This window comes from Seriola lalandi, unplaced genomic scaffold (assembly GCF_002814215.2).
Source record: "Seriola lalandi dorsalis isolate HSWRI2012SDOR001 ecotype SW California unplaced genomic scaffold, Sedor1 jcf7180002054570, whole genome shotgun sequence".
NCBI classification, from domain to species: Eukaryota; Metazoa; Chordata; class Actinopteri; order Carangiformes; family Carangidae; genus Seriola; species Seriola lalandi.
The window spans coordinates 4,532,126-4,559,435 of NW_019525123.1; the positions used below are offsets into that span (position 1 = coordinate 4,532,126).

Sequence of the window (27,310 nt, forward strand, 5' to 3'; positions counted from 1 at the left end):
GGGATGGTTGACACAGCAGGAGAGTTGACCTTCTTTACAGGAGCAGAGGGTTTGTACTGAAGAAAGAGAGGGAAGCACTAAACACTAAATACACAATACTACAATACAAAATACAGTGGCAAGTAAAAGTAAGTGAACCCTTTGGAATTACCTCCATTTATGTATTAATTTGTCCTTAAATATGGTCAGATCTTCATCCAAGTTACAATTATGAACAAACATAATCTACTTTAACTAATAACACACAAATCATTGGATTGTTCTTGTCCATATTCAAAACAGCATTCAAATTATCACATCATACAGTATAGGCTAGAAAAAGTATATGAACCCCTCAGCTAATGGCATCAACAAAAGCTAACTGGAGTCAGGAGTTATCAACCCTATAGTCCAATCAATAAAACAAGACTGGAGGTATGGGTTAGAGACACTTAAAAACATTTTGAGTTTGCTGTTCACAACAAACATCTGCTGATGTAAACCATCACAAAAAAAGAGATCTCAGAAGACTTATGATCAAGAATTGTTGATTTTCATATAGCTGGAAATGGTTACAAAGTCATCTCAAAGAGTTTAGATCCTTATCAGTCCACAGTCAAACAAACTGTCTCTAAATGGAGATGATTCAGTTGTGTGGCTAATCTCCCTAGAAGTGGACATCCAGCTAAGATGACTCCAAAAGCACAATGCTCAGTAACATTAAAAAAGAATCTCAGAGTAACAGCTAAAGGCTTAAAGGAATCATTGGAGCTGGTTCCCATCTCTGTTCATGAGTCAACCATACGAAAATCATGGTGCATGGAACATGGTGTCCTTCCATGGACACCACGGAGGAAACTGTTTCTATCCATAAAAACAATGTTGTGCCCCTGAAGTTTATAAAGAGAACCTTTACACTCCACAATGCTACTGGGAAAATGTTTTATGGACGGATGAAACTAAGGTTGACTTGTACAGTGTAGAAGGGCACTGCATACTAACATCCTAATATCATCATCCCCAAGATGAAGCAGGGTGGAGGGAGCATCATGATTTGAAGTCCTCTTAACCTGGACAGCTCAACATCATCAAGGGCAAAATTAATTCTCAAGTTTATCAAGGTCTCTTCCAGGATGTCAGAGTGTCTGTCAACCTGCTGAAGGTGAGTCGAAGCTGGGTGATGCAACAGAAAAATGACCCTAAACATCAAATAAATATACTACAAAATGACTGCAGCCAAAGAAAATCCACCTTCTGGAGTTGCCCAGTCAGATGCCAAATGAGGTTCAACCAATTATTAAGTCCATTTACTTTTTCCACCTGCACTGTAAATGTTTAATGGCTGTGTTCAATAAAGACACAAAAAACATATTTGACTTAAATGAAGATCAGGTCACATTTGATGACAAATCAGTGCAGAAAACCAGGTCATTCCAAAAGGTTAACATACTTTTGCTTGACATACTTCTTGCCACTTTAAAGTACACATTACAAAACTTTAGATATGGATGTCCTATGATGCAAAGCATTAACATAGTCACTCTACCTGGAGACACTGCAATAGAACACATAGGTCATGTTACACTATATGGTAGCCAACAGACAACAGAGATAACCATACACGGAGTATGGCTTTCGGTTGTGTGTAAATGTTATGTACTATGATACCCTCAAATATGCAAATATGTGTGATGGTTTCTCTCTCCAAAAAGGTAGTGCATGTTTGAATCTTTTATTTTTAAAAACATGTCAAACCAGATTAACAGTGGCAAACATGTTATATACAGGTGTATTTTGACTCCATTAAAGAAATAATATTTTCCAACAAACCACAAATTGTCTGTTGTGTGCACATACAGTGACCAGTACGGTCTCTGTATGTGTTTACCTGTGTACGACCAGGAGGCTTCTTGGTATCTCCTAACTTGCCCTTGTTGGGCATACGGGCTGCCTGCTCCTGGCAGAATTTGATGTGTCTGTCAGCCGCACTCTGGTTGAACCGCCGCTGACAGTAAGGGCACTGAATATAGTCTAAAGACAAAACAGGTGGTGGGAAAATATACCAGTGATAGTACCAACTATATAAACCTGAGATTAATTTCAAGCCCATATTTATAATTTTGTCATTACCTACATACTCCTGCTTTACTGTTTCAAACTCTTTTTATTATTGATTACATCCTCATATATTTACCATCTAAAAAGGAATATTGTGCCCTGCTGTTAGTAAGTAGCTGTTTTGTTTCATCATAGTTTATTACCACAGTTATAAAGAGTTTCTTAACAGTAAAAATAAATCAGTCATTTTTACTGGAAATCTTTCTATTTTCTTATTTAATCACTGGAGTTACAGTATGTGTTACCTGGGTCATAAGTAGGAGGAGGAGGTGGGGGTAATGGTCCCCCATCCTTAATGACCTGAGTGAGGGCCTTGGCAGCCCGGATGGTAGCAATGAAGTCCTCATGTTTCCTGCGCCAGTTGGATGGCTTCTTAGGCAGCTCTGCCTGGCAAGAGGCAACACAGAGGTGATGCTTTCACCAGCTTGTTTGTACCACAACCAACCTGCCCATTCTGATGTGTTATCATGACTTGAGTCATGATGAGTATGTCACCATTACTAAACAGCTGATTGTGTGTCTTTGTGTCTCTAGTTTCTCTCTATGTTTAAAAATCTAAAAGTAAGAAAATCTTACTGAGTCACCAGAATGCCAAAAAGCTAGTTGTATTCTGAAATGTTCTCTTTGCCAAACTTTAATGATCACGTTATTATTCCTCTCTTATTTAGGTCTAGGTCTATTATAATAATAGAAAACTGATGGTTTTATTGAATGCAGATCCCAATAACATACTTCATATTGTTATGGGAACTAATAACTTTGTTTCTATTCAGCCTTGAAATGTAAAAAATATCCCCTTTCTTAGAGCTATTATGTAGAGCTGATTGCTGATAGTAGACGTTCACTGGGCACACTGTGAGCTGCCTCTGTTGCAACATGACACCGCACTGACTTCACACTTCCTCCTATATGGTCTTCAAGTAAAAACAAAGGATTTTGAAGAAACTTAAGCAAATTTTCCATAATTCCCTCCAACTGTGCACTATTTACAGTATCCTCCTCATTCCTCAAGATCTTGACTACATGATACATTTCTATATATTATATTCTGACAACTCAATCAACGGTTTTATTATTTCTGGCTCCTTATTAAGGACTTCAAAATTGCCAATGATTATACATCACATAACAACTAGAGAACCATATGACAAGTAGAGGTATGTTTTCTTCATGCCACAAAACTGAGAATACTGTTATTCCAGTGGGAGGATAGAGTGATTATCCAGCAGAAAGTTGAAGTCAAGACAACAGAGAGAATTTTGACATCTTAAGAACTGGCAGACAACAGACTTCAAACTGGGCACAATGACATAAGCAAGTATCAGTCATTCAGAGTGACCTTCAGTGCCTTGAGACTTCATGACAACTTCTATAAAGAAAGAGCCAGAAACTAAGCAGACAGCTGTAGTTTGAGGGTGAGTTGTCAAACACTAATTTACAACAGATTATAGATATTACAGATTATATGGAATTATAGTAGTGCAGCCACTAGAGAATTCAAGAATTAAGACAATTAAAACATAAACCATAAAAGAAAGTGAAAACATAAAGGAATACATTTGAATATTGTCAGTTGAAGAATGTAGGTAGGAAAGTGATTTTGGATTTTTAATACCACCAGTATGAGTTGACAGGCCTCCCGACTATTCAAGCCAATGTTGCAAAGCAAGGAAATCACTATAGTGCTAGAAAGAGTGAGTGAAAGGCTCTGAAGCAACACAGTTGCTACAAATAATTTATAAACAAAAAGAAAGGACAAATGAAAAAAATACAAATCAACTTACTTTCTCAGTAGCAGATGAACTTTGTGACTGAAATACAATTGAAAGTGGTTTACACAATAATCTGCCAACACAAAATACTGAGTGTTCTAGATGGGTCAGCAAAGATCAAAAACATTAGCTGTACCAACCACAGTGATGATCATTATGTTGACCATATTTGAACAGCTGATTCCTTCTGGGTTCCAGTGACCTACTTTGCTTACTGAAAGTATTCAGACCCCGTCACACTTTATTGTGTGGTAGATTGTATTTTAAATGGGTGAAATTGCCAGTTCACCTCTTATTTACAAAAGTAGACCCTCTGCTGTGGTACTCCAAACTGTAGTCAGGAGCATCCTGTTTCAATTATCCTTGCGATATGGCTACAACTTCTGGAGTCCACCTGTGACAAACTGAACTGGTTGGAAATAGTTTAGAAAGGCATACACCTTTGTAGATAAGGTCCCACAATTCATACTGCATGTCAGAGCAAAAAACAGTCTAAGGAACTCTCTGTAGATCTCTGCAATAACATTATGGCTGGGCATAGATCAAGGCGAGGTTATTAAACAATTTCTAAAGCTTCAAGTGTTCCACGGAGCACAGTGGCCTCAATAATTGTGAAATGGAAGAAATTCTTAACCACCGGGACTGTTCATAGAGTTGGCTATCCGGCCAAACTGAGTAACTTGGCAAGAAAGGCTTTGATCACAGAGGTGATCAACAAAACCGCAAACACTATGTCTGGTGAACAACATCAGGCACACCTCATCACCTGGCTAATACCATCCTTAGTGTTGGCAGCATCATTCTATGATGGTGGAGCGGCAGGTGGAGGGGCAGGGACAGAAAGACTGGTCAGAATTGAGGGAAAGACAAATGCAGCCAAATACAGAGAGGTCCTTGAAGAAAACCTGCTCCAGAGCGCACACAACCTGAGGATGAGGCAATGGTTCATTCTTCAGCATGACAATTACCATAGAATACAGCTAAGACAACACTGGAATAGTTGGGAATAATGAAGACACATCATCGACAAATCATCTAATCAGAAACAGAGTTGGTGACATAAAATGTGACGGATTTTATTATTTTATGTAGCAATAATAAATAATAAATCTATTCTTTTAATTTCTCCATTACTGGAAGCAAAACCGATAACGTCATAGCTTATTGATACTACGGTCGTTAATAATTTTAATCCAGTGTTCCAGTACTGGGAGTGACTGTCCTTCAGTGGCCCAGCCAATTCCCAGACTTAGACCCCACAGAACATCTGTGGGGAAACCTGAAGACGGCAGTTCATAGACACTTCCCATCTGACGGACCTTGAAAGGATCCTCCAGCAAGAACAGGATAAACTGCCCATATCCAGATGTGCATTGCTTGAAGACCCAAGAAGACTCAAAGCTGTAATTAGGGTCTGCAAAGTACTGAATTAAGGGTCTGACCTTTGTAAATGAAATATTTCAGTTTTTGATTTTTCATAAACTTGCAAACATTTATAAAAACATGATCCCTTTGTCATTATGGGATATCGAGTGTGACTGATGTGTAAAAATGGCAATTTTATCCATTTATAATTAAATCTATAACACAATAAATTCCGCAAAAAGTGAAGGGGTCTGAATACTTTCTGAAGCCACTGTGAGTTGTATGTAATTATAGCAATTGTTCACATGAGCCAGCATAAACAAGATTATGATTAAGGCAGCAGATTTGCTGTTTTGTGGCCTGAAAATATATAGTCTCTTGACCTGTGATATGGAATATCATATTGAAACTTGCACTGTCCAACCAATGAATTACTCCTAAATTTTTACATTAGAAAGATGAATTAATGAATGACCTCAGGTTAAAAGATAGATGAGTAATTTTTGTCATGAAAGTAGATGGCTATTACCATAACAAAATACATTTCTAAACAATTTAATGACATGACAATTTAATGTCAGTCAATGACAACGTGAAAAAAACTTGAATTCATCAAGTGCTTTGACAGTGTTTCTGAGATGTGCAGTTTTTTTTTAATCGTTAACCAAATTAAACTCTCTTGGACATTTTGTGTTGGATTTCCATCCCCATCCTAAGGTGTGGCCTTACCTTTGGTTTGATAGGTTTGAGTACAGGGATATCGGTGCCCTCAGCTCGCTGTCTACTGGAGTCAAAAACCTTCCTCCGCTTTGTTGTTGACTTGTGGCAGATTTTAGCATGCCTCTCCTGTGGAGAGAGAAATAAAGTAGGCAATAACTACACACTGTAAAACTTAAATCCCCTTCTACACATTTTGGAAACACTTGTGATTTGTACCTTTATCTTATTCTAGCACATTTTCAAAACTTTTTTTTTGAAAGCAGCAAAAAGCAAGAGATATATGATTCTTTGACAATTGCTAGGTAAATAATACACACTTCTTTCAAATTGAATCTAGTTTATATTTTTGATTGTGTAACATTAATGACACTTATAATCTATTGAATGCTGCATCCAATTTTTTCAAACCTTTTAATCTCGTAATGTAGTTGCAAGCCCTTTGCAGATACATGCCAACAAAAGTAATAAACTAATGCACTATGCAGTACTGTAGCCATTGTCAGCTAATGAGGCTTAGTGCCTGTATAAGTGCACATTTGTGTACTTGCATTACTAGGAAACAATATCTTCCAACAACTTATTGAAATCATTGTAGTTTTGATGTGGTAAAATCCAGCCCTATATTCTTTTTTTAGTCACATTCATGTGGTAAAGTGATGATAAAAGCAAATACAGTGGCAGTAACAAAAATATGCATCATCTTTATCCATGTGTATAACTACTAAAGTAAATACATATATCATATCATCATATATACAAATCACTTTACATAATAAGTCAATTATGAATAAGTTTTACAAGTCATTTAAAAATGCATCAATCTTATTGATAAAAGTGGCCTCTTTGAAAAAGATATCTGGCATTCGTGTTTTCTGTTTGATTCCTTGGTAACAAATTCCATTACATAGCAACCATTATTTACAGTCGGCACTGCTCCCAGACTTGAATTTAGCAGCAATGCATTTTAGCACTACAGTAGGTCCTTAGTCCATTTTTTTCACACATCTGCTCTAACAAATAGCCTTACTGCTTTGTCAAAACTTTTATCTTCCCTATACAGAGCTCTCCACATGGCCTGCTGGCTATTTGGATTGTAGTCAATGATACATTATTGTCCAAACAGCTGACATCCTGTCAGCTGATCATCACTGTGGAAAATAGTCATAGTCAAAATAGTGTATACTCAACACAACAAATTCATCTTTTTAAGGACAGTATATTGACCATAAGAACAGAGACCAATTTTGGCTGAACCAAATCCACAGCATTTTCATTTCAGGGACTCACAACACTACACTGTAGACCAGGAAGATGATTTTTACCAGGACTTTAGGGAAGAACATTCTTTTACAGGTGTTGCATTGAGACAGATCCTCAGCAGGGGGAGCTTCACTATCTGTAAAAAATAACAGATAGTGTGTAGTGAAGGTTAAATATCAAAGGGAACAGAAATGGACCACACCTGGCCACTCTTAATTTATTGATGAAATGATCATGTGTTTAAAAAAAAAAGAAATAGAAAGAAGACACACACACACACACACACACACACACACACACACACACACACACACACACACACACACACACAGATAATCAATATTTGGTGTATGGTAAATGTTTAGTTTCGCTCTCATAAATCGTGTTTTGGGCATTGTCGTTGTCAATAACCAACTAATGTGTCATATATTGTTGCTTTGATATGTTCATTTTACATGGATTCTGTCAATAATTTACAAACACTGAAAACAGACAGAGGTAGTCAGTCAGAAGCTAAGGTTTAAGATTTTTAAACGTAGTTTATATATTACACTTGCCAGTATAACGGTAGACACAAGAAATGTAACATCCGACTGACCTTTGCAATACGGTGGTTTCAATAATTTAAAGGTTTATTAGTTAACAGCATGCTAACACTGGATAGCGACGGTGGCTAATGTAGGGATCACACCCATACAGAGACAGGCAGCAGCTACTTTCATCTTTGGCCCTGGCGTTACCTAGCATTACATGGGCTAAATTCCAAACAAAAAAGAGGTTGCTATCAGAACTGGCAAGCGAAAGCAGTACGCAAAATTAGAAGGATGGAAACGGAGAGGCGGTGAGTTCGACTTTAACACCATACAGCTAAAATGCTCCTGGAGGGGAATTTCTCTCACCTTCCAATTCTTCCATCATTAGGTAATCCCTTGTCTGATGCTGCTGTTGTTACAAACGGCCAAAAGTAGCAAGAGGAAGTGAGAGGATTCACTCGTGCGCACTTCCGGCTTCACTAAGACACGGAGAACATCTCTCAAATTCTCAGCATTACCTTTTATTTATGCCCACTAATTAAGTGAAATGCAAAAATATCAATATTTAGGGTCTTTGTAAGTTAATGGTAGTTGTTGTAGTACCGACAGCTTGCATAAATTACCTTCATTCATTTATCAGTTAGATACGCTAAATAATCAGAAATTCATACTCGTGCCTGCTTTTCTACGACATGGGGCATTATGATTCAGTATAATTATAATTTACAATTATTATAATTCAGCTATAACAACGTTTTATAGGCTAGTATTGAAAATTAACTATCTTGATATAACTGATCTTTGGCTACCAATAGCAACTGGCTTGTCTAATGCCGCTTCATGTCCTAACATCTGAGTATGTGATTGGTTGTTACTGCACGGTTCGCGTTAATGCAAGTGTGTACTTTGAACAGCAGGTGGGGCCTGGGAGGCAACCTCGGTTCTCTTGTTCTTAATATTATTCCCAAATATGGAATTAAAGCGTCGCACCATTTTTGAAGTAGTTAACATATCAGTTTATAGGAATGACAAAAATAATCCTTCCTCATTTTCACTTAACTCTTTCAGGTGTTGTCAACAATAATACTCCAGTTTTGTCCCAGAATAAAAGAGTGTTCTTTTATGATATTTATAGGAAATTCATGAGCCTATTAAAGATAATAATTTATGGTTTTGCCAATGAATTGGGTGAATGAGTTGGGTCAAGTTAGCCAAGTCCTTGATGACCGTAGTGTATGACCTTGTTGCCTTTTTGCCCAGTTTGGCATATTGAGCACATGTGCCAGCTGAATGGAGTAATTCACAGCCAGATGCTGTGAGACCACAGAAAATGTGATGCTGAATGGCTGCAACCTCTGTGCATTTATCACAACAAGATCACTGTTTTCTCTCTCACTGGGTCTCTCTCTCTCTCTCTCTCTCTTTCTCTCTCTGTCTCGCTCTCCCCCTCTCTCTCTCTCTCTCTCTCTCTCTCTCTGTCTCTGTGTCTGTCTCTCTCTCTGTTTCTCTCTCTCTCTCTCTCTCTCTCTTTCTCTCTCTCTCTCTCACACACACACACACACACACACACACACCAAACATATACAGTAATGCCCTGTCTTGGTCTGACATCTGACCTTTTAGCTTTTATTGGAAATTGGAGTGTCAGTGTTTCTTTCATCTCAAGGCCAATCCAACATCTTTTGGGCTTACAAAATAATACGATTGACATTGTAGGCTATTTAATACAATATAATATAACATAATGTCTTTCTGATGACTTATTTATTTAGTTTGATTAGAATGAAATATCCTGTCATAGATTTATTCATATTAGCCAGTTTATTTTATTTTTTACAACTGACTGACTTGAGTCATTAAGTGACTTACAAGAATAATATTTAGGACAATTTTCATTAATGATAATTCTGTATTATTGCTTAGCTTTACTTGACGTTCTGACTGGTAGTGGCTCAAAAGGGTAATTTGAAGCTCTGAGTTTTATTTTGAAATTGTACCCGGAAATTCTGACAGTGGCTTGTCAGGGTAAATCGTCGTTCTTGAGCGTAATGGTAGTGGGGTAGTGGTATTCAAGCTGATGTGATTGACCTCTGCGATTATTCGGAAGCCCTCTAACCTAAACAGGTACCTACTGATAATGATGGTAATTATAGTAGAGTAGAATGTGCATCGTAATTCCACGTGCAACGTTAATATCTGTGCAGGCTGCGCTTACTGAATTCTATGGGGGTCTTTGTCGTCAGAGAAAGACATAGCTGTTGATTTATTATCAGTTTGAGCATGTCGATCCTGCACATAGATCCTGCATTAATGGCATGTTTTAATGCAAAGGCTAGGGTGTTACTGTGTCATCAATGCAAGTGATTTATTATAGGACCACACCGCGCAAGACTAGATTTGATTTGATGAGCAGCAGCGCCTCCACTTAGTCCTTAATAGATGATAAATGTTGGAAGACATCAATTATTTAAACCATACTCTAATAAAGGTTTGCAATGGACTAGACAGCTCAGGGCAAGGACAGGGACACTTAATAAATTACTTAACTAATCATTCCATACTAATCCTAACCTATAGATTTAATAAGATGCTGCAGAAAGAACACAGTAATATACATTGTATATGTAAATATCTGTGATACTAAAGTTAGGAATAAAATTAGTAAAGTGTATAACCTCCTAAGACCCGAACTCTTGCATGGGTTGCATTTTTAATTTCTCTTTGATCTTTATTCTGATTGGGACCTGAGAAAATGATGTCCACATATGAGGATATTAGTTTTAAATTTCGATTACTGAGTGGCAGTATAATATCCTCATATGTGGTCACCAGGCCCTTGTTGAGAAAAAGTTAGTATTGTGGTCTAGAGAACCCAAAATGTGAGGTCCACATATGTGGACGCCAGGTCCTAGGAGGATAATTTTGTTTGTTTTTTTGTTTGTGTATGTGTGTGTGTGTGTGTGTGTGTGTGTGTGTGTGTGTGTGTGTGTGTGTGTGTGAGGGTGGTCAGGGATTTTGGCAACAGTTCAAGTTTTGCCCAGGCCACCTAGAATAACACTGGCATATGTTTCTGGAACTCTATTCCTGCACAGGCCTCATTTCTGCTAATTTTCTGTTTGGCAGCAGAACAGATCAAATGGTTTCAGAGCAGGAGCAGCCAAGTTCTTTTTTTTTATTAATTAATTTCTTTTTTTCACTTCTTATTCAGTGACAAAAAGGGTAGAGCATACTAGCCTGTTTATGAAGTTACTTGATCATTTGTTTTGAGTCTGTGCTAGATATGTTGTTGTCCAGGCCACACACACACACACACACACACACACACACACACACAAACACAAACACACACACACAAACACACTAACACACACACACACAAACACACACACACAAACACACTAACACACACACACACACACACACACACACACACACACACACACTTCTTATCTGCTGATGTTCTACTGGGTGCAGAATTGTGACTAAATAATGTAAACAGGCAATTAATATTTCATAGAATATGAGCATAGGAAAAAAAATGAAAAAATATAAAAAGAATTTTTAAAAAATGATATGTCTCAACTTCTTGTTGGAGTATATCATCTTGTGTCTGTTGCTTCCCCATGTTGATGTAAAATTGTCTGCCAATTGTACATGGGCAACATCTGTTGGGTCTTGCCCATCTTGACACCATTTTTAGAATGACAGCTGAGTGGGAGCGTGCTCAGATGATGACAGAGGAGACATCCAAAAATAACCACGGTCAATCACAGCTTGCACCACTCTTGAAATAGCCACAAATGGACGTGGGAGCTGAGGTCATTTTTGCAGTTTCTCCAGTCTGACTGTTCTCCAGAGTCTAACTCTTAGAAGTGTTTAAGTGCTGATATTCAAAATTGATAGATAGATGAAGTCAAGAAATCTCAGACTGACAGATTTTAATTAGTGGAAATGGGGCAGGGAAGCCGGGACTTACTCAGTGGTGAAGGGCAGCCTCTCCCGCACAGATTGATATAGAGCATTAGAATGACAGCAGAGGGGTTTAGCCTAAATCTCTGTGGCAACACAGCTCCCATCGCACTCCATGCTTACTCCAAGTGGGATGACACACTGTCCTCCTTTGTACCATAATTACCCCTTTGAGTGTGTGTTTTTGGTCACTGCATTAGTTAAAAAAAAAACCCTCATTTGTGTTTTCATTCCATTGCCCAGTATTAAGCTTCTGTGTGTGCCAGGTCCTGCTATGGTGAGGTGTGTCAGCGATGACGGATGTGGAGGCGACCTACGAGGACTTCATCACCTCTCGACGGTCTGGTCGCAGGAATGCCATCCATGAAATCCCAGCAACCCCTGGAGTGCAAGGACCCACTGACCTGTCACAGAGTCTGGGACAGCTTAACATCAACAAATCAGGTGAGAAATATCACTGGTTGTAATGGCACGTAACACAAATGTACTGATAACATGGAAAAAAAACAGTGTGATTAAGAGGGTAGCTTGTTATTAATGAAAAACATCTGTTACTAATTCTAAAACTACTTTGACTTTGTAGAGTGAAAGCATAAAATCTTATTATGCAATTTTTGAACCTACTTGAACTTTCCCTTGCACTAATAGTATCTCATAAGCATTGGTGGTACTAGCTTGAATGGTGCCCTGGGTGAATACCACCTTCAGCATGTATATTTTGCTTGTATATATATATATATATATATATATATATACATATATTTCCACAACAAGACAACAAGACACACTCATTCTAAATTGCACAATTGTCATCTAAAGCCTGACAGCCTTTCTTGCTTTCCTTAATGCAAAGTCATCAATTAGTACCAGAATTTTATACAATCATAAATACCAAAAGTAAATACCTAAAGTAATAAGAATACAAAGAAGATCTTTAGTTTATTATTCTTCACGATTTCACACAACACAGAAAACTGATGTGTGAGAAATTACAGGTCTGTATTCACAGTATTATGAATGAATTGGGGTTTATTTGGTAGCTTTTCCTGGTGTGACTGATTTTACTGATTTTATTAGTAGCCTAGTGTACAGAGATAGAAGTGCGCTATTTGATAGATTCCCCTGCTCCAGTGGGTAGGCTCCGCCCCTGCACCCCTCCCCATCTCCCACTACCTCTGAGAGTGAGAGAGGAGACCTTCTCAGCAGAAGTCTGCACAAACTAAAAAGGGCACCGCTCTGACCCACACAGTGACATGATGTCATTGATGTGATGTGTAAATGAGCGATACAAAACAGATGCCGCAAATGTAACTATTTTTTTTGTGTTTTGTCTGTGCCGCCCCCCCGGACAAGATGCCGCTGCCCAAGTCACCCATATTTAAATCCGCCACTGCTCATAAGTGTATGTTGAATTGATTTATTGAAGAAAACACCCAGTAACTTGTGCAAAACTTAATAGGCAAACAAAACAAAAAACTTTCTCTTCAAGGAGACCTTTAAACCTGCCTCTTTCTATAAGTGTTATGAGTTCATTCTTTACTCATTCTAACTTGGTGACTTAAATTCCTGCTGTTTTTATGGTAACTTACCCTCTGATTCAACCAACCTCATTCGCATCACTGACTTCACAAGTTGTAATTTATGCAGGAAACTGTCTTTCTGTCTCTCTCTGTCCCAGGTGATGAGGGAGAAGACACTCAGAAAAGCCAGGACTCTCCAGCTAAAGAAGAGGAGACTCAAGGTGAGGGCAACTAAATGACAAAGGGTGGCAGACATTTATGGACTCAGACAACCAATTATTTTTGTCTACCTGCTCCCTGAATGTTAGGCCTTTGACTGGCCAATTACATTTAATGACTATAAACACACATAGCAAGATCCTCTACTACCATCATCCCACAATCAGGAAGTCATCACTGTAGGAACCACTATGCACTTTCACTTCTGTGCTTGGGTGTGTTCCATTTTCCTTAAAAAGCCTCCTTCCCTTGATGCCTTTCCTTTGTGGTTGTTGATATGAGAGTGGATGTGATGCATGATGATGTCAACGGCCAAAACCACTGCTGTTTGTCTGTCCGTGGTACTGAGAGGAAAGGAGAGAAGGGACATTTGTTGGTTTTGGAGAAGGGTTAAGTTTTTCTGCTGAATTAAAATATTATCTTCCCTCCCCACCTTGCCTTGAATCAGTCACTACACAGCACTTCCAGAGAATCCAGGATAGTGATTGGACACCTACTTTCCCTACGCTCTTATTGCATCAACAGCTGCATTTATATGAGTTAGGAACTTGATCTGCTCTTTCACTCTGTCACAGTGGTCAAGCAAAAGTTGTATCAAAAGAGGAACTGTGTTCTGTTTCACTGGCTACTTTCCTGCTCTTACACACTGACCCACAACCTGTGATAGCCCTTTTTGTGTCCACTGCCAGGCCCAACAGATGCAGCTGGTGTCTGCTTCTGTTAGATTATGCCTGAGTACAGCATTTTTAAATTATTTTGTTGCCAAAGTAATTCATCTATACTGTTATTTCTTATTTTTATATGTTCAAAACATTGTAAAGCTTGTTCTAGGTCTTTACATGGGAAATTATTTTCTAATATTCAGTATTTTGAAAATGCAACTTACTGATGATTTACCTAACTATGATTTACAATGTGAATTTTGTATGAATAAGGCATTTATCTAAAATATTCTTTGTGACTTTGACTCTTCGACTTTCATTCTTTGAGTCATTCAGATAGTTGTTAATAGTTATGGAATTTATTTTTTTAAATAATGTTCTTCTATTGCAATACAGCTTATGTAAAACTGAAACTGTTTGGTTACAAAGTATGTTAAATCATATTTAATTATCCATTTCATTCTCTGTGGAAAAGTCTTCAGTCTTCTGTGATGGCGATGGATGCAGGAGTTTGCGATTCTAAGTACAAGGTGTAAAGATTTCATATTATACATACAAATTTGTTGATATTATTGCTGTATCCTTGTTACCCAACATTAGATAAATGCACTGCCTTCCACTAAGCATATCCAAATGTGTGTCCATGAGTGTGTGTATGAGGGTGTGGGTGTTTTAAATACAATTTGTTTGTGGTGGATGTTAAGATGAATAACTTATTTGCTGCTGGAGATCAGAAAAATCCCAATACTGACTGCACCGAAGTACACTAGTGTGTTATTTATCATTATTATTGTTTATCATAGATCTGTATGTGTGTGTGTGTGTGTACATACATCATGTCCTGTGGCTTATCGGGTGTCTGCTAGAATGATTATTATTCCCATTTCTTTATTGTTTCATAGTGACAGAACCACCCCTCTCAATACTATAATGGTAGCTATGGTACACTGCCTTGTTTTGTTATACCAATCAAATATATAGATATGCACTCTAAAAATGTCTCTTGAATTCATACTGTATAACACTCAAATATTTTAAGATTTACTTTTAACCCAGAGACATTATCTGATCATTTGATTTGTTTCTGTCTTGTTTTGCATTTTATGGCTTAAATCTGAAAGTGAATGACCTTTTACAATGTACTTACAGGTGAAAAATATTTTGTACATTGAGTCAGATATAGTGTCATTTAATGACCAGCATTGTTGGTGACCAAGAACACCCATGAGTATGTTGTATTTCTTGTATTAATTTTCCTGGCATTCGTTCATGAATCATACCCCTGTGTTGTCAGTTACCTTACTGTATAATGCCCTCATATTTGACATTGTTGACTTTGTAAGTTTCGATGTGCAATGGTGGTGAAAAATGAAATATTGTCAAAACTAATTTATGTGTGTGTCCTGTCCACTGATGAGAGGGCTGAGTAAACCAGGTCTTTGTTTCCCTCTTGTGGTCAAAGACCTGACAGTAAATCACAAATAAACTATACCACTGGTCCATTTTGTTTTGGAAATGATAGATAAAGTTCTGTGATGCAGTTCCTGTCACTGAAACTGTATAATTGTGATACCCTATTCTGTGATTTTAAGTGTCTGTGATGCAATAGATACTTCAGTTGTTCACCCATGTGATGGAGTTGATGCTCTCCAATTATAGACCTATGTAGTACAAAAAGATATAGTGATTATGCCTTGGCTGGTGATTAGACATTAATTAAGCCCATGTTAGTCATTAAATACTGTAGACCTATGTCATGCAAACATGATATTAAACCACATAATAAAGGATTTTACAAATACACATAGAATACAATAAAGTACTGAATAACTTAATAAGGGGTGTGAGGACTGAAAATTTTGCTATTTGGTAGATACAATAAGTATGCTGTAGGTCTATGTAATGCAATAAATCATATTGATATAGAGTTCTGTGATGAAAAAGATAATATGGTTATAGGATCTCCGTAATGCAATAGACAATTTTATTACAAGCCTTTGTGATGCAATTAATACCATATTTATAGGTCTCTGGTATTATTACACTCTTCTGTGATGCAATAGATATTATCAAGGGCATCTCTGGTGTTATTAAAGGACACTTTGATTCTGATACTTAATTATTAAAGGGCTCTGTGTTACATTAACCCGCCTAATGTGTTAGAAAAGGGTTTACACCTGTAGTGTTTTGGGTTGAATTTGACCCGTCTTTGAATTAATTGACAAACACTGAAAAAAACACTAATTACCATCCACTAAAATGTTTTATCTGCTTAAGTAACTTAACTTTATTGGTAAATATAATATATGAGGTCTAAATATAACCATAGACCTCATTTAACTCACAGTGTGCAAATCGTTTTATGTTTAAAATAGGCACAATTTTGTTATTTTATTGTCTATGATGAAGAGAATGGGCAAATATATTATCAGCCTATAAAAGGCTGATGATAAATGTTGAAGAAAATTCACTCAAGTCCTTAGTTCCAAGTTTGCTGTAGTGGTGTGAGTTTATTGGTATTCCAGAATACGGTGAGCCTACTGACACAGAGCGGGTCTGAGGCAATAGACTGGCCCAGAATGGATGGGAGGGGGACAGTTATACAGTTGAGGAAAAATGGGTTACAGACATGTGATCAGACAGGATAACAATGAGATCAAAAGGATGTAGAAAAAAAAGGTAATTTCTTATAGAAGCCTTACAGTGTAACACCTGAGGTCAATTTACCAGAGGGACAGGAAGGACTCCTAGATTGAATCAGCTTAGCCACACATAAAGGTGTTGATAAGACAGTAATGTATTGGAAGCAGAAAGGATGTTGTACTGAGACAGATGATTCTTGACAATCAAACAGGGGGGGTACTGTCTTCAAGTGCGTAGTATTTTCTTGATCAAAAGATCAAGGGGCCAACCCAGTAGGGTTATAGAATTGTTCCAAGGTGTTATTCAATCATCAAGTTTTCACTCAGGAATGTGTATTGTCTGAAAGGTCAAGATAATTGTCAATTTATCATTTGCAAAAATAGTTCCTAAAATAACATACATATGTTGTGTTATGGGTCAGAATTGACCATATATACCTTCCTATAAAAACAGTATCCCGATATATATTTGCATATTCCTTGCATAGCTGTTCCTTCATCATAAGCTGCCCAGATTTCAGTGCCATATTGCCATATGGGAATGTGTCATCTTAATGGACAGCGACATTTGAATGGGACCAACGGTTCATCTACTGTAACCTAGGATGGCAAGCGTTCTACCCATTTGTCCAAATATCTCTTATGAGTGCAATTTGTCCGTCTCACAACGAGCTAACCATGTCTCACAATTGTCAAATTGAATAACTCAAATGACGTATTTGCATGGAAAATAGCCCAGCCTGTTTAAGCATCCCATAAACTAGAAGTGGTCGCATTGTTGATTTGTGTACCCCAGCAAGTATCAGCAGCTGTGTGCTGTGTGTGTGTGTGTGTGTGTGTGTGTGTGTGTGTGTGTGTGTGTGTGTGTGTGTGTGTGTGTGTGTGAAAGACAGAGTGGTGGGGTCTGCATGGAATCATAGGTGCTAATGAATTCTAGTCAATACATTTTCTTGGTATGAAACCTAATTTAAAAATGATTACACAATATTAATATATTATTACTTTAATATTTTATTACAGTTGCTTTTGTTTGGTTGTAAATTTTGTTATTCATGATGGTTTTGTAACATTTACTGTGTATTTCTATGCATAAACCACCCATAATTATTAATGGTTCAAATTTGACCCGTAAAACCACAGATGGAACTTTTTTTTTTGATAGGCATTTAGAAGAAAATTTGTAGGTCATTGTTGCAGATATTGTGAAGTCTGGTTTTGATCAGAAAAAATTAAATTAGACTTTTAAACTTGAAAATGGGTCAAAAATACCCTAACACAATATTCTTATTATGGGCCATATGGCGTTATTACATGTTTACGTTAAATAGATGATACATTAAATAGCCAGAAATATAAAAAAAACAGGAACAGTCTGAGCTGTCTCTGTTAGATGATCTTGTGTCAGAAATTCACATTATGCTTTAAAAATTATAAAGAATGGGAATAAAAGTGCAGTTCTTTTGGGCCCCTGCCCATTTGGGTGTTCAAGGTGATGAATAAGCAGATAAATTGGCTAAGATGGTGAAGTACATGATTGCAAAGTGATTAAAGTAGCTTATGGTAGAGGAGAGGCAAAATCATTAATTAGAACAGCCATAATTAACACCTGGCAGAAGGACAAGGAGAAAGACAATAAAGGAGACATTACTCCTAATATACAGAGGACAGTTCATGTTAAACAACTTCACTGCAGAGAGGAGGTAATCATAGCACAATTATGGCTTAATTCAGAGAGGGAGAGATTAAGAAACATAGTAGGCTACTTGACACAGGGCAAGAATGGAGAAAAGTTCAAACAGGAAATCAGAAGGGTGTTGTAGGTTATATAATACAGGTGGGATTATGGTGTAAGTAGGCCTATTGTTATTATTATTAGTATGATTTTTTTTTCTTTATCTTAAAATTATTATTATTATTATTATTATTATTATCATTTTAATTGGTATTCAGATGATTGTGATCTCCCAAGAAACCCACTGAAGAAGATAAACTGTCTCTGCTCCAGAGCTGAAAAATGCATATGTATGATAATTAATATATTTTATAGAACTCACCTGCTTAAATTTTATTGAGTTAAAGTTATGCATAATTGGGGGCGTGGCCGTTCTTAGTGACAGGTGGGTGCCATAAGAGTAGACAAGCCCCTTGGTGTCTATTTAGTGTCACCTCAGCTAATTCACTGAACGTGACCTCTTGGCCATGTTTGCAGTGATGGTGCCTTTTGGAGGATTTTTCATGCAAATGTTGGAAAAAATAATAGGGCTTGTTGTGCGGTTAATTGACTAACAGAAGGTGAGGGAGTCTGTGCTCCTGCTTTTTGAGGTGAGTAAAATTCTAGTATAATTTTATTTATGTTAGCACTAATAAGAAGGTATGGGCGTTACCTGGCTTGTTAACTAGCTAACTAGCTAGTAGTTGCAATACAACACTAGATAGCCTACAGTATGAATTTACACCTTATTTTGCTGTTTGTTTTTATCTGCTTGTGTGACACCCATGAATGTGTGATTACATTATGTGATTTAATTGTTTCAGTTTTGATGTGTCTATTGTTATTACAGAGACAAATATAATCTGCCAACATACCTCAAACCAGGGCCTGTTACACTTGCTCATATCTGATCAACCCAGTACAAGATCATATCAGTCTAATATAATAACAATAATAGTATTATTACACAAATAAATATATGTTTTATATCAGTTTTATCTTTTAATTCATGAGTCATGGTTAATTCATAACAACACAATAGAGTAATGTAGACATAAGAAACACTGATACATGGTTAAGCAACAAAATCAATAAATCTGCATCTCATTAATAAACATATGAAGAAAAATTTGTTTTGATACAATCAGTATAATTAGTAGAATATATGTTGGTCCTCATTACACTTTGGTCTAAAACACAGCACTATTCAGCAGTGTGTTTTTCAGTGTTCAAAAAGATTCCTGGGCCATACTATTTGGGAATAGTTTTTTGGAAGTTCTCCAAAGGCATATGTACATCTCTGACTAATTTCCTTGGGGGATAAAAAATCCATGCACGTCCTTGTGGAGCTCAGTGTTCACATATGCTCGAGCAACTTCCTTGAATGTCCTGCCATCAAGAATCAGCATGAAACAAGGCTGGCCTGGGTTGGAGTTGATAACTGATACTAAAACCACACCTGCAAATGGAAAGGAAAGGGTGTAATGTAAATACAAAGCAGACAATCGAAAATCTAAGGAATCACATCAGATGAAGGAAGGTTTTCAAATATAGTTTTAGTTAGTTAATATCCAGTCTTGCCAATACAGATGTAACCAGTGAGGAATCTGGTATTCCTTTGTACTCTAGCTGATATTATAATAATAATACCATACATACTGCATACATGCCGTACATTGATGCATGCCCACCACACAGTATTCTCACCATCATCCTCTGACTCTCCGTTTGGTCTGGGGACGAACACCGGCTCTGATGGCCAGCAGTTATCTTCAGTCCAGCAGACCATTTCCTTGGTTTCTGTGTCAAACTTGGCGATCTTCAGTAAATGAATAGATTAGGAAAAATAATCAATACACAATTTACGCAATTATTTTTCCTAATGTTATATTGTGTTGGGTCTCTTTAAATAATATTGTAAAGAGTACGGTCTACACCTGCTCTACATGAGTGCTTTGAGTTAGCTTCGATTGCTACGCTTTGGTGCTATATGAATAAAATTGACTTGACTTGTGTATATACTGTTAGTAGTATGTATTGCTATCACTGCTTGTCGTATACAGTAAGGAAAACTCTGAGTGCTGGGAAGGACCTAAATGAAACCCTGTGTTGTTTTGTACAGATAAGCACTGTGCTCCCACAGTACTTTGTCCCAGCTACAAGCCATATACTTGGGAAAGAGTTATAAAATTGTAAAATAAACCATCTTAGTTTTGTCAGTAGGCTGTGCCCATTTGCAAACCAACTCCTTCCCTAGAAGTAGCTGGGTTGACTTTTGTCACAGTGACAGATCAGATTCACTAATCATTAGGGAATCAAGTATTTTTTTCCCAGACAAACAACGAGATGCTAACACTTCCTAGTGCTACAGAGCAAGCTGTTTCCTTAATATAAAATAAAATAAAAATGACCTGTAATCATGGTCATGTTGTGGTTGTATAGTGGCATGCAATGTTGCTTTTAGTAACTTAAACACAACAGAGCTTTGCTGTGAATGAGTCATGATTAAATGAATGAATAAATATATAAAAGCGTGATTGCTTAATTCAATCCAGAAGTATAATAAGTAGCCTTATGTTGAGTTCATTCACGACAACAAGACAAGGTGGTAAAATGATTGTGTATGTTGGAATGTATGAAAAAAGTGTGACTTCAACCAAAACTTTATCATTTTTTTTCATAAAAAATAAATGTAAGCATATTCCAAGGCTTAAGCTACTGTAAAAGGACCTATCCTCCTAAAAGTAAGCTCTAGCAATGGCATAGTCTGGATTTATGACCTATGTAACTTACTGACAGTTTTATATACCACAAAGTAGGAATACTTGTACAATTCATAACTCAGCCATATACAGCCACCCTGCAATAAATACTACCTTTTTGTTTTTGTTGCAACTGTGTCAGCGAATGCGGATTCATCACTGAGGTCACTTTTTAGCTTTACCTGACCTACTGCTAGCTTGTGGTAATTATTGTTGATACGGTAGGCAGTGATCCAATTAAAGCAAATTATGTTCTTGAAAGAAGTTTTATCACTTCAGACACGATCAGCTTTTAATCAAGTTGGCATGGAATTTGAATACATACATACATATAAGTAAATCAAAACATTGTCTTAGTTGATGAGACAACTAATCATCATAACTTTTGCTTTAAATTTTAAAAAATTAAAAAAATCTTTTTCATTCATTTCCATGTCCAAACACCATTAAAAGTCAAAAGAAGCAAAGGTTATCCTGTATCACATGTCAAGTGGGAATTAATAAAAATATCTAATTGTCTAAACCAGGATGTTTCCTTTTGTACCTTCCTCTTTGCACACATTATACGTCTGGACTGGGTACACAAGGGAATCTCTTCCACAACAAGACCTTACTCAATACTTTGAAGCCTCACTGAGTTTATTGCTTCTTTCTATTGTTTCTGCTACCTTGCTGTACAAGTATGCCCAATGGAAAGGATGTGGGTATTACAGCCAGAGCCATTAAGTGGTTTGGTCTTTGTCGATGCAAGTCGTAATTTACATTTCAACAATGTTTCCTATCTTCTATTGCGCCAGCTGGTAATTCTCAGTTTGGCAATGTGCATCCTAATTCTCTAATAACAATGCTGTCAGGAAATCTGTTTCCCATTAGCCTTGCATGTAAAATCCTCTATTTTTCAAGATTTTAAGGTCTCTCTTGGCAAATAACCCTTATGAGACTAGACGGATGTACCCAACACTTTTGTTCTGCAATAGCTAAATTAAAAACAATAGGAAACATTACCTGTTTTGCTAGTGCAGATTCCTCCACACAGTTCCCATAGACAAACCGGTGCCTCTTGCTGTTGAAGTCATAATTAATTCTGGGTAATTCGAAGCCTGGTGGAAATAAAATGACAATTTCCCTATTTGTATGGACAAATCAATTAAAGACACTCTTGAAGACACAATGGACAATAATTATTTGATTTGGTCTAAGTGTCTATTGGAGAGGCTTGTTTTACCTTCTAAGAGCACTTCAGCCTGGACCATTAGTTTGCCTTCTTTCTCCTTCACAGCACTGGCTGTCGTGTATTTGAGTTTCACCAGGTCCTCTCCAATTGCAATGCCCTGCAAAACCCAGTCAAAAAGTAAACTATAAGTGTCACATCTTATCAAAATGTCACAATGAAATCAATTTGTTTAAAAATCCCACCTTGTCTGAATGGATGGGAATTGCAAATCTTCTGTAACTTGGTTTGGAGTAGCCCTCGTCATGGAACCCACTGTTTTCCCTCAGTTTGCTCAGGTAGAACATATCATAAAGACTGTTATCATTGTAGGCAATGACATCAAAGATCACATGACCGTTGTCCTCAAAAGCATTCACATGATGGTAGACGACCATTGCTCCAGTGTAGAACTTTGTCTCAACTTCTTTGCCAGTCTTTCTGTCTATCAGGTGGATCAGAGTCTGATGAAGAAATAATCATTAGGAAAGACATTACACAGTAATGTTAAATACAGTATTTAGATCTAGAGTCAATCCCACCCTACCAAGGTTTTCTACTGTCCGTAACACTGGTTGACTCTTTTCCACTGGTGTCTAGAGCTGCTTCATACTTAGTTCAGTAGAATGAATATAAAGAATAATATACATAGAAATAATCAAACACAGATGCCAATGGTCCCTTACATTTTCCTCAGGGCAGAATTTCAGGCAGCTTGCCCAGTTGACTCCCCTCATGTACGCAGTGGCCATCTTGACGATGTCCAGTTTGAAAGGCTGCTCAATGAAGATGAAGTAGTTGTCGGTCATGCCAAAGCTATGGTAGTAGCTGGGTGTAAGAAGGGAGCGGCAGGGAACTGTGCAGACCACCTCCACATTCTTCAGTGCAGGGAAATTCTTGCCTTTGTCTGAAAGGTAAAATGACACAGAAACACAGAAAATTAGCATAATCTTGTGTTACACCTTGACTTTTAACATTTTCTACAAGTACAGCTGATAGGAAGAGAGAACACTGAGAGGACAGGACAAAGTAGAGCAGGTGATGAGGTTCATATACCTTTCTCTGACACTGCAGGGACTTTAAACAGAATGTATTTAGTCTTTCCCTTCTCTGCTATTGAAGTTCCAATGTTGTAGGCATTGCCCTCCTTGTCATAGTGTGGATGGGATGAGGCCAAGTTTACAGCCAGATACTTCATGTAGTCCACCTGTGTGAAACAGTTTAGAAACACATGAACTTTGAAACTCACTCTTCCCTTCATTGTGTGTTACTTGTGGTCAGAATCAGCAGATGGTTTTACCTTGTCCTGAGTTTCCAGGGTCACAGGATCAATCTTGCGAATGTAGTTCGTTTCAGATGTAGCATAGTAGTCGTTTCCATATTTCATGAAGTTGCTTGCGCCATTGTCAGTAAAATCAGGCACTGTGTGGTTGAGAAAGGTAATTGCCCTGTAAAGTAAGGGGCATTTCTTTTTTAAATGAGTTAGAAAGGGAGGTAGGGGATTATCCAACACAATAGACCTAATTATCTCACACCAAGGGTGCTGCACAGATGTGTTATCTGCATCTTAATGACAAATCCACAACAGGAAGGGAAACAACAGATGAATTCTCAAACACAAAAGACTGATTATCCTCATATTACAGATCCTTTGCATGGTTTGCATCTCTAGGATTTCCCCCATTTCACAAAAACTGAAAACTTGAAACTATATTATAAGTTTGTAAATAAATTAAATAAGAATGCTATAATGATACTATCAGAGAAACAGATATGAGTATGCTTACTTGACAATGAAGTTCTTGCTTGGGTCTGGATAGGCCATTGTCCCCATTTCAGACACAATTATCCTGTTTGCTTCCATGTTAGCTTTATAGGTGTCACTTCTAAGGAATCTGCTTCTGTGGGTCATTTCACCTGTAAGAAAAAAAGTAATATTTGTATCTTCTCTGCACACTGACATACAATGATGTGAAAACAAAGCTTTCAGGATTTCCTATACGATATTTCACTAACTACACCTGAATGGCATTTAGACAGGAATTGCAAGACCAACCATCTTTAAAGGCAAAGCTGTGCATGATGGCCATTCCATCAAACCAGTGGTTGTAGCTGGTGTCCCCCACAGAAAAAATGCCAGGGCCATTGCGTAGCAGTATGCCTTGAAGCCAGGTGGGAATGCTCCCTATTTAAAAGAAACAGAAAACCACAAAACCTTCAGCAATATAATTTAAGTCAGTGTATCTGTTGGTCCGTCAATAGAGCAAAAACTTGACCTACCTTTGACTTCTGCCTTAAAGGGCTCTGGCCTCTCCACTGCATTCTTTGAATAGTCTGTGGCCATGTTTGCTGACAGAGGACTGAGGAACACTTGGAGGTGTCTGAATAAATAGGCCTACTGCAGACCGGCAACTATGAAAACCACTCCCTTTGTCTTTCTTGGGATTTGTCAAAGGGCGTGTTATCTTATCTCCATGCAGAGATGACCGTCATCTGTGAAGATTTCATTGAAATCTTGCAGCTCAGTTCAGCGAAATGCTCCACTGGGTTAAGGTTGTAGGTTGTGAGCCAATTTAAATGCAAAATTAGAATCAGCCCATTTTGTCTTTACATAAGATATAGTTGCAGCTTACTTCTTACTGCACCTTTGGTCTTCTCTGACTAGGTTGCATAATCTGCAATTCACTTTTATTGACCACAGTGTATTTTTTATTTCCTTTTTGATTTTGATTGAGACTGTTGAGTTGAACTCTGTATAGCTGGCATTTTCTGGAATTAGCATAATAGGTAACTTCTTCCTAGTAGTAGTTTAATGTGAATATAGAATGATCTTATCTGTTGTGGTGAGCAATGTTGCTCAATATTGCCTTAGAGCCCTTCATCACTGGATAACATACCCTTCACTATCATACACGTGTATTTGTTTCTGTAGAATTATTTTTCTCTGAAGGTTGTGTAGAAATGACGGATGAAGTTAGTAACAGTGAACCATTACCAGCCTAAGGGTTTTTATCTTGTACTTGTTCTCGCTCTTTCCCTCTCCCTTTCTCTCTGTGTTCAAATGTGTGTGTAAAAACAATATCAATAATATTTTTATTAGGTCATTGTCAATTGTATTATGTCAGTTGTGGATGACTGCCAACCCTGATGACAAAAAGTGATAATACACCATATCATATTCAAAGTGAAACACAGCTTTATTCTTTTATGGTGTTCGTATGTTTGTTTCTCAGAATAACCAGCTGCTGACATAAGTGTATTTATCCTTAGATGACCAGAGGCAATCTGCAGTGCAGCAGGGGCAGGGGCTACTTCTTATCTATATCCTACTCTCAGCTGTAGTGATGATCTAATTTTTTTCTTAAAGGTCATTGAAATTCAAATGCACTTTAAACATTGATATGAACCCAGCTACAACACTTAGTAGAATTCATATCTCCACCAACTCAGTTACCAAGAAACACTGGTCAGATTTTCACTAAACATGCATTTCTTAAATGCATGTTAACAACTTGTTTCACAACAAGAGATTCTCACTCTCTGTGCGATCTTACAGATGTACAGTAACATGTTTATTCAAGACTGGATGTAGGCTATCTTATTTTGTTTAAAATTATTGTCATTATCTTATTAACAACAGATATTCAGTCAGTCATTTGTGTGTTATGCCCACTGATGGCTTTCACTGCAAACACACAAAGTAGACAAACAGACGGTCTCAGAAGGTGTGGTATTGCAGTTAGCCTAAAAAAAGACTTGCTATTATTTTTAATTAAAGATTTAACAAGTTTAGCAACCATAAAACACTAAAATAATGGTAGTAAATAGAGTTACTACACGTTTCCCACTCGCACTACACACTCTGGCCCCTTTTACACTTGACAGACAAAAAAACTCGCTAACACCCGCTTACTTGTGAAAAGATACAAACGACATTCGCGGGTAGGATATTTATCAGCTGCAAGTCTGATCGGCAATGATGTAAACACAACACCCAGGTGAACGCACTAACTTTCCCCCTTTTTCCATGCTGTGATGTTGTTCAGAGCACAAAGACTGTAAACACAGGCAGTAACTAACACACATTCCCCGACTGAGGCGTCACGCATGGAGGCTTCGACATATAGAGGAGCACCAGACTGCATGGCAGATAGCTAGCAGCTCACTCTTTCTATTTCTCTATTTCTCTCTCTCTCTCTCTCTCCCTCTGTGTGTGTGTGCTCTCAAACTGCATGTTCTGACTTTGCTGCAGTTCTATTTCCTCTTAGCCTGAACAGAAAGGCAAGCTTCTGGCAAAGTGCAGCACCTTTTTAGGTTTACCCACGTTGAAAAAACTTCAATCAGTGGTGGAGGAAGTATATATGCTTTAAAGGGAGCTTTATTTAAATAGAAGTAGCAATACCACAGTACAAGTCCCACATTTCCCTCACTTTCTAATTAAGTTGGTAACAAAACGTAGCTACTTAAATTATTAAAAGTTAAAGTACTCACTCAGAACCTTTCAGAGTTATATTTTCCATATACGCTACTATATATTATCTGAATCGCATTATTTAGTTGTTAACATAAAAGAATAATTATAATATTGTCAAAGGTGTGCTTAACTTTAACAACTTATTCCGTTTTTAAACAAATATGTACATGTGTATATACAGGTATGTATATATGTTGTGCAATCAATATCTTACATGTCTCAATTTGAAAAAAATAACCAATAACTATAGCTGTAAAATAAATGCAGTTGAGTAAAAAGTAGCTGAAATGTAGTGTAGAATGTAGTGTAGAAATATAAAGCAACATAAAATTTAAATTCCACCAATACTTTGAATACTAAGTCATCAGGTTTCTGTGTGTGTGTGTGTGTGTGT

The 27,310-nt window shown here is 37.3% G+C and overlaps 3 protein-coding genes across 3 annotated transcripts in view; 1 reads left to right on the plus strand and 2 right to left on the minus strand.

Moving 5' to 3' along the window:
• The window catches only part of zc2hc1a (zinc finger, C2HC-type containing 1A), a 12,700-nt gene extending 4,508 nt beyond the window's left edge, over nt 1-8,192 (minus strand). The window contains exons 1-7 of the mRNA XM_023417013.2: nt 8,114-8,192; nt 7,277-7,350; nt 5,964-6,080; nt 3,882-3,908; nt 2,343-2,484; nt 1,868-2,010; nt 2-56 (exon numbers count right to left, since the gene is read on the minus strand). Coding sequence (XP_023272781.1) covers nt 2-56; nt 1,868-2,010; nt 2,343-2,484; nt 3,882-3,908; nt 5,964-6,080; nt 7,277-7,350; nt 8,114-8,132 — 577 coding nt within the window. The 5' untranslated portion in view covers nt 8,133-8,192. The remainder of the gene's footprint in view (nt 1; nt 57-1,867; nt 2,011-2,342; nt 2,485-3,881; nt 3,909-5,963; nt 6,081-7,276; nt 7,351-8,113) is intronic.
• Nucleotides 8,193-9,785: 1,593 nt separating this feature from the next.
• Nucleotides 9,786-15,617, plus strand: pkia (cAMP-dependent protein kinase inhibitor alpha). The gene is made up of 3 exons (XM_023416852.2): nt 9,786-9,871; nt 11,983-12,160; nt 13,395-15,617. Exons 2-3 carry the CDS (start codon nt 12,010-12,012, stop codon nt 13,469-13,471), a joined length of 228 nt encoding a protein of 75 aa, XP_023272620.1. The 5' UTR covers nt 9,786-9,871; nt 11,983-12,009; the 3' UTR covers nt 13,472-15,617.
• A 3,831-nt stretch (nt 15,618-19,448) lies between these two features.
• On the minus strand, nt 19,449-24,828 carry bco1 (beta-carotene oxygenase 1). Its single transcript, XM_023417054.2, has 11 exons — nt 24,723-24,828; nt 24,499-24,627; nt 24,230-24,359; nt 23,743-23,890; nt 23,499-23,649; nt 23,129-23,349; nt 22,649-22,906; nt 22,458-22,563; nt 22,238-22,332; nt 20,178-20,289; nt 19,449-19,929 (listed from the first exon to the last, which is right to left on the minus strand). Exons 1-11 carry the CDS (start codon nt 24,784-24,786, stop codon nt 19,775-19,777), a joined length of 1,569 nt encoding a protein of 522 aa, XP_023272822.1. The 5' UTR covers nt 24,787-24,828; the 3' UTR covers nt 19,449-19,774.
• Nucleotides 24,829-27,310: the final 2,482 nt, after the last annotated feature.

Bases quoted from the DNA above. Each gene is read 5' to 3' on its own strand.
- pkia (XM_023416852.2), top strand. From the start codon at position 12,010: ATGACGGATGTGGAGGCGACCTACGAGGACTTCATCACCTCTCGACGG. The intron at 12,161-13,394 runs GTGAGAAATATC...TCTCTGTCCCAG, and splicing joins GCTTAACATCAACAAATCAG to GTGATGAGGGAGAAGACACT.
- bco1 (XM_023417054.2), bottom strand. From the start codon at position 24,786: ATGGCCACAGACTATTCAAAGAATGCAGTGGAGAGGCCAGAGCCCTTT. The intron at 24,628-24,722 runs GTAGGTCAAGTT...TCTTTTAAATAG, and splicing joins CTTTAAGGCAGAAGTCAAAG to GGAGCATTCCCACCTGGCTT. The intron at 23,350-23,498 runs GTATATGAACCT...TTTACCTTTCAG, and splicing joins CCCTGCAGTGTCAGAGAAAG to ACAAAGGCAAGAATTTCCCT.